General features: G+C 32.5%; 1 protein-coding gene across 1 annotated transcript; it reads left to right on the plus strand.

Annotated features, from left to right (window-relative positions):
* The first annotated feature begins 4408 nt into the window (after positions 1-4408).
* Positions 4409-10800, plus strand: LOC140879389 (alpha-1,4 glucan phosphorylase L-2 isozyme, chloroplastic/amyloplastic). Its single transcript, XM_073283076.1, has 15 exons — positions 4409-4756; positions 5353-5585; positions 5653-5754; positions 6270-6446; positions 6580-6855; positions 7085-7356; positions 7648-7765; positions 7899-8339; positions 8462-8614; positions 8727-8855; positions 8967-9203; positions 9342-9418; positions 9548-9734; positions 10212-10412; positions 10536-10800. Exons 1-15 carry the CDS (start codon positions 4546-4548, stop codon positions 10650-10652), a joined length of 2931 nt encoding a protein of 976 aa, XP_073139177.1. The 5' UTR covers positions 4409-4545; the 3' UTR covers positions 10653-10800.
* Positions 10801-11367: the final 567 nt, after the last annotated feature.

The raw sequence follows: 11367 nt of genomic DNA on the forward strand, positions 1-11367 counted from the left end.
AATGTTTCTTTCAACGTCTTTTCAGGTTTAATAATCGAATTTCGTCAATTTCAATTATTAAATATTTTATTTTAAATTTTAATCTAAAGCGAGATTTGTATTTTGAATTTTGTCAATTTAATTTAATATATGCCATGATTAAAATTACTAAGTTTAATTTTTTTAAATTATTTTTATGTTCGCTTTATAATAATAATTGAAAAATCATAGAAATCTATGAAATTTTATTATATGTATGTATATATATTCATAGATGATTTTTCGGCTGCCCAACAATATTTTCCCAACTCGTCTCCGACCACTAAAACCCGATACCGGGTTTTAGTTTTAGTTTTTTTTATTTTTTGCATAACTAAAACACGGTACCGAGTTTTAGCGGTCGGGGACTAGTTGAGCATCATTGGTTGGGCAGCTGAAAATTTCAATATATTTATATACACTTAATGAATATAATTAATAAGTTTAATTTTTATTAAAATTAATTTTATTATCGTTTTTGGCCAAGACAATTTAATTTTTAGGCAAAAGTTTCTATATATGTACACGTTTGAATATATTATATATAAGTATCAATTTTATTAAAACATAATTTATATTTTGTTTTGGAAAAAAAGTTTTTTTTTTAGCAACACAGTTTTGGCGGGATTTTATCAAAAATGGCAAAAAATCATTTATATATATATATATATAGATAATACCATATTTTTGGAATGTAGTCATGAGTGTCTAAATTTTCTTTTAGAAATTTTTTTACAAATTTCTTTGATAAATTTCTACAATATTATATGTACAGTTTAAAAAATAAATTATTTTACAGTAGAAGATAAATTTTATAAATAGTGTGTATATATATATACTATTAAAATATGTACAGACATATGTTTATATAAACTTGCGACGCTTTTGAAAAAAAACGTCGAAAATAAATTCCTACAATAGTGCATGTACACTTTTGTAAAATATAAATTATTTTATGGTTAGGTTTTTTAAATATACATTAAAAATAAATTAAAAATTAGTGTGTATATATATATATATATATAATAAATATATATATATATATATATATATATATATATATATATATATATATAACAGTGCTAAAACTGTCGCAACAAATTAATATTTGAATATTTAAATAATTTTCTTACGATTTTTCAATAATTATAGGAAAGTTTGCTACGGTTTTTCCGTAGCAACCCTTTCGTTTTTTTGTAGTGAGATCGATGGAGTGGACTCTTGCTAGTTTATATAATGTAATGATTTTTCGGTCCGATCGTCTAATTGAACCGATATAATCGGTAGAACCGTTTTTTAAGGGTCGACCAATCCAATTACAAGTTCGATTATGAAAACACTCGTATTTTGTTACAACTTACAAGTGTTTATTTTAGAAAAAAACACTTAAAAAGTCAATTCTGGCTTAGTCTTTTGCTTCAACTTCTATATAAAAATAAAATTAAAGTAATTTTAATCTAAATAGTAAAAATTATTTTGTCTTTATTTTCCTTTTTTTTTAAACGAAAGCAATTTGAAAACTATACTTTTTTAAATGTGTTTTTTTAAGCTACGACTCATTTATTCAAACTTAACCTAAGAACTGTATATATTAAAAATATTTTTAGCTTGTGCTTGGAGTGATAAATTAGAATTAAGAGACATAGATCTCATTTTGGGAATGAATTGATATAAAATTCAAATTAACTGTATATATTAAAAAAAAAATTAGCTTGTGCTTGGAGTGATAAATTATAATTAAGAGACATAGATCTCATTTTGGGAATGAATTGATATATTGGATGCATTTGAAATCATCATAATTACTATTGATATTGCACAACTTGAGGTAGAGTATATATGAATTTCACTTGAATTTTGTTAATCCAAATAAGTCAATCGACTTGAAATAATGAAACACATTAATTTGAAATTTATATTTCTCAAATCCATCAATCCAACAACCATTTTACATTGGTCTTCCAATATTTTTTCTCTAAATATCCTAGTCAAATCACAAAAAATTATAATAAGTCCATAAAAAAAAGCTTTGAATAGTGATATGCCAATAAAATATTAATTATTTTCATATTTTTTTTTCTTTTTTTTTTGACAATCTGAGTTACAAATTCTTCTGTTATATGTATATTTCAAGTTACTATAATCATATTATATGCGTATTTGTTTTTTTTTATTGTATCATCCTATGACCCAAAGTAAACTAGGCATTATATGTAAACATAAAACAAAAACAAAAATAAACTTTATAAAATGGATTTTTGATTTCACTTAACAATTTTCTCGTGTGGATATGTCGCAAATTGTTTGTCTAGTGTAATTTACGTGATTAACATGGTTTATAGGTTACCACGTCAGTCGGGTGTTTACCCATTCCACACCAGAGATAAATTTTAGGGCTAATTGCATACATCACCAGGGCCGTTCCTATTTGGAGGGCGAAGAGTCGTCCGACTCGGGCCCATTTTTTTTCTGGGCCCATAATTTTGAAATTTATTTTTATATAAAAGTGTAAATTGATCCAATATAAATTAATTATTCTTGGGTTTTTTTCATTCATATCTTAGGAAATTATTTTTTCTTTGCCTACTGCTTAAAATAAACTTTTTTTATTATTTCTGGGCTTTTTGATAAATTTATTTATGAAGTTTATTATTCCTATGTCTCTTGATAATTTTTTTCAAATATAAATTATTTTTTTCGTGCCTAATATAAACAAAAAATATTTTTATTCCCTAAATTTATTATATATTAGTGTAATTGGACCAATATAAAAACATATTTTCTGACTCATAAGGGTTGTTTTGATATTAATGAGCACGATTTATTTTCGAAGTTGACATTTTTGAAGTTTTCATTACCAAGAGAAACAAAATCGACAATGGATGTGAATTACTTGAAAAAAAAATGATGGATATTTCTCAAATACTCATATTGCTTATAAAATCTTGTTGACTATACTTTTTACAGTTGTAAGTGCAAAACAAAATTTCTCAAATTTAAAGCTTTCAAAACATTTCCTCAATAAACCATGTTATATGAAAAGATTGAATGAATTGGTTATGCTATTAATTGAGAAAAAAAATTTCTGAACAATTTAATCAATATTATTAGCTTTAAACTGTTAGACGAGTTGTTTTATATTAATCATTTTGTACATGTTTGATCTTATTACTCAATTAAAATAAAAATATTTTGACTATTGCACATTTTTTAAATCTAAAAATTTATTATTAGTCTAAAAGAATATGAACACACATTATGATTTAGTGGCCTCTTTTAAAAGTTAGACTCAGACCCAAAAATTGTTAGGATCGGCCATGTACATCACTCGTGTGAAATCACGAAATTGCTGAAAATTCTTTGTAACTGTTAACTCCACGTGTGATGTGTTACATCTAAAAGTTCCACTGGACCTGGACCCAATCATAAAAGTCCATTCCAAATATTTTTTAGGCCCAAACTTATTTAAATATTATTTATATTTAATTTAAGCAGACCTTGAATTTTACAAAAGCCCATAAGAGGTGTGTGATGATTTACATCTAAAAATTCCACTGGGCCTGAGCCCAATCATAAAAGTCCACTCCAAATATTTTTGAGGCCCAAACTTATTTAAGTATTATTTATATTTAATTTAAGCAGACTTTGAATTCTACAAAAGCCCATAAGATGCTCAAGCCCGTGAAAATCTCCGAATATTTATAAATAGCTCAAGTCACCTCATTATTAAGGTACACACTTTCTTTAGCACTATAACGCTTTACTCTCGATTATTTTTCCTTGAGTAATCACTGACTTGACCGTCGGAGTGCCTACGCCGGGAACCCTCTCGGCTCATTTGACTTTGTTTTGTGACGTAGGAACAACCCATTGAAAATCTCGAAAAAGAACATACAAGAAATTGTTGATATTCCGGATTTTGCGAAAGCAACTTATAGTGTACAAGCAATTTTTTGCTACATCAACGTGTTTTCAATTTTGACCACGAAACCACCTGAAAGTACGTGGACAATGGGGTGAATGCTCAAAATTTAAAAACACGTGATGTATGTGTTCAAAATTTGAAAACATAGGAAGTTAATAGATCATTCTTTTTTTCTTAAAGATTTTAGCAATCTCGATGTTTCACAACGGTGGTGTATGCAATTAATGTATATATATATATATATATAATATATTTTTTGACAGTATGTATATATATAATATAATTTACCTAAATATCTATCATATAAAAAAAAATACAACCCATGGGTCCCAAAATACAATGTATGGAACATTTTTCGAGCATCCATTTCTTTCAACATTAGCACATGTTATTGAGAGATATTATTATTATTATTATGAATGAAATACTACATATAAAAAAATATCTTCTCTTTTGTAGCAAAACGACGAATCGGCTATCTTCTCGTGCGTAATATGCTCCATCATCTTCGAATCATTCATTTCTTCCAACCCCATCACCCAAAATCCTCTCTCAGCACTCTCTGAACTCGGAGAATTTGTGGGTGTTTTGAGGTGTCATCAATGGAGGTTTCAGCATTCTCAGCGTGGCATTCGACTTCCCTTCTTTTCTCTACTTTTAGCAGTGATCCTGAGCGATCGAAGAGGAACTTGGTGTTCAGGAAATCATCGGTGGGATCGCGTGGTTATGTGAGGAGATGTTTCTTTGTTAAGAGTGTGGCTGGTGAGAGACAGCAGAAACTCGAAGACCCTCCTCCCGCCATTCAAGAACAAGGTCTGGTTCACGCAAACGTTGGGATTTCTGTTGAAAGATTCGTCGGTTTTTTTCGATTTGTTACATGCGAAATGGGCACTCATTTTGGAACTGAATGATCTCGTCAAAATAGTGTAATTTGACATCGTAGTTTGTGCTTGCTTTACGAGTTCGAAAACCTTTTTAGCTCTGTTCAATTTTCAATTCCATGCTCTTGATTTGTACGAGTAAGATATATTCATTAGTGGTAGATTTTTTGTTTTTGTTTTGTGTTTACTTAACTTTGTCATGCATTGCATTCGTGCGGTAGTATGTGAGATTCCTGTATAATCTGATTTGGCTGCTTGGGAATTTTCACCTTTACACTTTCTTTTTCGTGTATAAGTAAGAAAATCGAATTTGGATTTCGTATGTTCTTGAAGTGCCCATTTGGTCCTTTTTCTTGAATAGGAGGTATATTCAATACATGCATGGGTCCCACTTAAAGGCTTTAGCAGTAATCTTGATTCTCATCAATTACAAGAAAATTGCACAAATGTGAAAGGTGAGAACTTTTAGTTGTTTTAGATCTGAGAACTGATGTTATTTTCCTTTGAAAATTTCTTTTGTTGATTTAGGAATTGTATTAGATGCTCTTAGTCCGGATTCTGCATCTGTTGCGTCGAGTATCAAGTATCATGCCGAGTTCAATCCATTATTTTCTCCCGAGGTGTTTAATCCTGCTAAAGCATACTATGCCACGGCTGAGAGTGTTCGTGATATGCTCATAATAAATTGGAATGTCACCAATGAATATTATGAAAAGCTGAATGTGAAGCAAGCCTATTATTTGTCGATGGAATTTCTTCAGGTAAGTCTGCGTAAAATATCATGGTACGTGAGGTTTCCCAACTTAATCTCCTAGTGTTATGGAACAGGGTAGAGCACTGTTGAATGCAATCGGTAATTTAGAGCTGACAGGGGCTTATGCAGAGGCGCTGAAAAAGCTCGGGCACGATCTAGAAGATGTAGCTAGACAGGTGGGAAATGCTTCTGATAGTTTCGTAGAATGTGTGTATAATGCAGTAAGCCTAACTGAGTTAGTAATTGATCGCCATCCATTAATGTTGTGATACATAGGAGGTTAAATTTTGTAGTTGTTCGCTCTCATAAGTTAGGATGCAATTTCTCTTTTATCTGGATGTCCTGACTAATGCACAGAAACACATCAAAAGAAATTTTTAAATGTTTAAGAATGGTTTTGTCAATTCCTGAAATGCGAACTCAAAATCTTGTATTGATATATATTCTTCCTCCATTAGTACTGAGAGAATGTTACCTTTAAATGATCAATTAGTACCTTAAGTAAAGGTGGGTGATAAGATTAAACTTTTTTTCCATTAATGGATATAATGCCTTCTATATTTTATTTGACTGAAAATTATTTTTAGCTTTTAATCGTCGTATAAAAAGTAGAAAAGGGATCTTTTCGTGGCTGTAGTTTAGCAAGTGTTATCCCTTCGATGAAAGTATCAAACTGTTCGAATGATTGTAGGAACCAGACGCTGCACTTGGTAATGGAGGTTTAGGACGACTTGCGTCTTGCTTTCTAGACTCCATGGCAACTCTTAACTATCCAGGATGGGGTTATGGACTTAGATACAGATATGGTCTATTCAAGCAGCTCATCACAAAAGATGGTCAAGAGGAAGTTGCAGAAAATTGGCTTGAGGTATTCTCAGTCTATGTTCTTTACTTCTGTTTTATTCAGGTGTAGCATTTCTATATTGTGGTTTCGCTGTTAGCACACATACTTACAATTATTTTTTTGTTCATTTTGTCAAATGTTTCCTTGTTAAAATCAGATGGGATATCCATGGGAAATCGTAAGAAACGATGTCATCTATCCAATTAAATTTTATGGAAAAGTCATTGAAGGTCGAGAAGGAAGGAAAGAATGGGTGGGAGGTGAAGACATCATTGCTATTGCCTACGATGTTCCGATTCCAGGATATAAAACAAAAACTACACTAAACCTCAGGCTATGGTCAACAAAAGTTGCTTCAGAAGTTTTTGATTTGCATGCCTTTAATGCTGGTGATCATGCAAAAGCATACGAGGCCTTGAAAAGGGCTGAAAAGGTTTACCCTGATTCTTCCATGTATAAATAGATTTTATCTCTCTCTCTCTCTTAGACAATAGAATGTTTAGACTGCAGTACCTTTTTAATTTCAAAGGGTGGAATGTGTTAAATAAAATGCATAGCTTCTATTGCAAAACAAAAATAGAAAATTCTGTGTTTTCCTGCAAGATTGAAGAACCTTGCATAATCTAGTAAATATGATCCATTCCCTTTTCTTTTTGGACCAGATTTGCTATGTTTTATACCCAGGTGATGAATCATACGAGGGAAAGACTCTTCGATTGAAGCAACAATATACCCTATGCTCAGCTTCTCTCCAAGATATTATAACCAGATTTGAGAGGAGGTCGGGGGAACCTGTGAAATGGGAGAATTTTCCAGAGAAGGTTGCGTTGCAAATGAACGATACTCACCCTACTCTGTGTATACCAGAGCTAATGAGAATATTAATAGATGTGAAGGGTTTGAACTGGGAAGAAGGATGGAATATCACTCAAAGGTACTTTATTTCATTGCTTTCTGATGTGAATCCGCCCCTGACTCTATATTTGATGGATCATTTTTTGTTTAGTTACTACTTAATATTATTATTTGTATCCCCTAGGTTCTGTAAAAACTAAAAGCAACTCAAATGAGTGCCTCAGATTTTTACTAATTCTTGTGTAATGCACCTTTAATGTGTTCGTGTATGATTGTCGTTAAGCATCGTTGAGATGTTGATGTGCTTGCTATTTGTTATATTTTGTGTCGTATCTGTGTATTCCTGAACATTGTCATTTTGCTCTGACAGAACCGTAGCATACACTAACCACACCGTTCTACCGGAGGCTCTTGAGAAATGGGATGTTAATCTTATGCAACAACTTCTTCCCCGTCATTTTGAAATCATAAGAAAGATCGAGGAAGAGGTATCTCTTGGGTTTCATCACAAGGCAAACACACCACAAGCTACCACACAGTTTAAATCTATATATTTTACATGTTTCATTGCTTAACGCTTATATGTTTATCTATCCTTACATACTGATACTTTTTATGCAGTTTATTGATACCATTATCGCAGAATACGGCACTGAGGATCTGGATCTGCTGCAAAAAAAGCTGAAGCAAATGAGAATTCTTGATAATATAGAGCTTCCTTCTTCTGTCCTGAAATTACTTATTAAGTCACAGGAAATCGTTTTGGCCAAAACCGTTAAAGAGGATAAAGATTCTGAGCCAGATAAAATGGCAAAACCTATCTCCAAAGACGAAGTGAAAAAGCCTAATGATAAAGATACAAAAAAACCTAATGACAAGGATAAGAAACCTGAAATCTCAAAGGCAGAGAAGAAGGTGAAGTTGACATTTGAACCGAATCCAAAGCAACCACAGCTGGTCCGGATGGCTAATTTATGTGTTGTGGGAGGGCATGCAGTGAATGGGGTTGCTGAGATTCACAGTGATATTGTCAAGAAAGAAGTTTTTAACGATTTTTACCAGGTAATTAAAAATATGGGATTTGATTCAATATCGTTTTGCTCCTACAGTACCGTTAACATTAGAGTCATCTGGCTTCTCTTGGTATCATGTAATGCCACTGACTTGTTTTTTGTAAGTGACAGTTATGGCCTGAGAAATTTCAGAATAAAACTAATGGGGTGACTCCGAGAAGATGGATGAGCTTTTGTAATCCAGAGCTCAGTAAAATCATAACCAAGTGGACTGGGTCAGATGACTGGCTAATAAACACTGAAAAGTTAGCAGAGTTACGGAAGGTATTCATTCGAATCTTGTTCATCATTTAAATCTTTCATTTAATTGTCATCAGATTGAAATTGATGTTACAGTTTTTGGCAAGAACATCATGATTTCTTGAATTGGCTATAGTTTGCAGATAATGAAGAACTCCACTCTGAATGGAAGGAGGCGAAGAGAAACAACAAGAAGAAAGTTGCATCATTTCTCAAGGAGAAAACTGGATATGTTGTTAGCCCTGACGCAATGTTCGATGTTCAGGTTTTCCGTATTCATTGTCCTTAGTATATAAATATATTCTTTTCATTTTCTACTTCGTAGATTTTACCTTCTCGCGAGCTTTAAAATTTCGTAAACTTAACGTTCTTCCAGATAAAGCGTATTCATGAGTACAAACGACAATTGTTGAATATCCTGGGAATTGTCTATCGCTACAAGAAGATGAAGGAAATGAGTCGTCAGGAGAGGGAAGAAAAATTCGTTCCGCGAGTTTGCATCTTTGGAGGAAAAGCATTCGCTACGTATGTCCAAGCTAAGAGGATCGTAAAATTCATCACTGATGTCGGATCAACAATAAATCACGATCCTGAGATAGGCGACCTTTTGAAGGTACACAATGACGAGAGTCAAGGAAGATTGCAAATCAGAAACAAAAACTCCATCAAATACCATTTCATAAGTCATTACCATGACGACTTTAGAAATTCTTGCATGTGAAAAGAATTGTTGTTTATTTTTCTGTTTTAGGTCATCTTTGTTCCAGATTACAATGTCAGTGTTGCAGAAGTGCTTATCCCTGGAAGTGAGCTATCACAACACATCAGGTATTGTTTGACTTTTAAGCTATAACATTGCAGCTTCTATAATCTTGATTTTTTTGCATAGTGCTTCTATTCAGTGTACCTTCTTAAGTAATCGGGACCCCATCCGTATCTTTACTTGAATTGGTGTAGTACTGCTGGAATGGAAGCCAGTGGAACAAGCAACATGAAATTTTCAATGAATGGCTGCATCCTTATTGGAACATTGGATGGTGCCAATGTTGAGATCAGGCAAGAAGTTGGAGAAGACAACTTCTTTCTGTTCGGTGCACGGGCTGAAGAAATTGCTGGCCTTCGTCAAGAAAGATCCAAGGGAAAGGTGAAAACTTATATCTACCTGAGTAATCTTTATATTTTTTTCAGTCACGGTAAAAGCTATTGGAGGATTACACAATGATTGAAACACGGTGTTTGGATTGCTATATAGCATAATTTGAATCGAATGATTTGTCAAAGATGCGTCACAACACAACTAGGAGTGCTGGGAGTTTTAGTGAAGATGTAATTTTTGGACAATGCATCTGGTTATTTCAAAATCTCACAAAATAAGACATTCTAAATCCATACATCAAATATGTCTCGAGTTCAAATCACCCTGTTCAAATATAACCTAAAAGATTTGATTATACTATTATAACCCATTATAGGCAGCATGACAGATGCTCGATCATACAAAAGTTTTCCAAAGATTGAGATAAACTTAATCAGTTATCTTTTAAAGATTCAGAAGTAATGTAAATCAGGTTAACCCTTCTTGCTACCTAGACGATTCTGAAACATTCTTTCTGGTCTGCAGTTTGTGCCAGATCCTAGATTTGAAGAAGTGAAAGCATTCGTTAGAACCGGCGTATTTGGCCCATACAACTACAACGAACTGATGGGTTCCTTGGAAGGAAACGAAGGGTATGGTCGAGCTGATTATTTCCTCGTCGGCAAAGATTTTCCAAGTTACATTAGGTGTCAAGAGAAAGTTGACAATGCATACAAAGATCAAAAAGTAAGATGTTTTCTTCCAATGCAACAAGCATAGTTACATAAGCTGCTTGTAGCACGACTGAGTTTAGAATTGTAGAATTCGAATATGTTTCTCACCAAGCATTTTTCGACTTCGTTAATGCAGAAATGGACTAAAATGTCCATCTTAAACACAGCCGGTTCATTCAAGTTCAGCAGCGACCGCACGATCAATGAGTATGCAAGAGACATATGGAAGATTGAACCTGTTGTATTGCCATAGAAAATTATCATATTTAAGGATGAAAGCAACTTTTTACAGGTATACTCGGTATAGTGCTTGCTATTTAGCAGACTTGCTTCTGCTTTTATCATGAATTCTTGATTGTGAGCCATTCAATTGTAATAATGGGCTTCTTTTCTGGGCCTCATTTTCTTCCTATGTGATGTTTTCGAGTCCAATACATAAACTAGATACGAATCCGAAAGGCCCTTTGGCCCGTTGATCGTCTTGTCGACCATATCGTTCTCTTAGCAGCTCGAAAATTCACCCATGTTTATAAATCTTTATATAAATTTTTTTGAGATTTTTGTATTAACATCGTCAGTATATAATGTATTTGATATTTATCTCCCTCGCCAAATGCAAGAATAATAATATACAAGAAAATGTGTCAAATACATTAAATTAACAAGGGTTGTAAATGCAAAAAACCTGAAATTTTTTGCGATGATTTTCTTAAAATATAAAGTTAAAGAAAAATAAATATATCACATAGGGTAAAATCTAGTTGGTTTGAGCATGATTTTCTTCGTTTCTGGATATCTGAGTTCATTCATGTGTTGCGTATTGTCAAACTTTTGAAAGCCAGAAAAACTTATGATTTTTTAAAAAAATGAGAAGATATTTTTTTATATTAAAAGTAACATTTTTTAATGAGTGTCCAATAAGAGATCCCCATCATACAAGATTAATTTGTGAGACGATCTCACAAGAA

This window comes from Henckelia pumila, chromosome 2 (assembly GCF_033568475.1).
Source record: "Henckelia pumila isolate YLH828 chromosome 2, ASM3356847v2, whole genome shotgun sequence".
NCBI lineage: Eukaryota > Viridiplantae > Streptophyta > Magnoliopsida > Lamiales > Gesneriaceae > Henckelia > Henckelia pumila.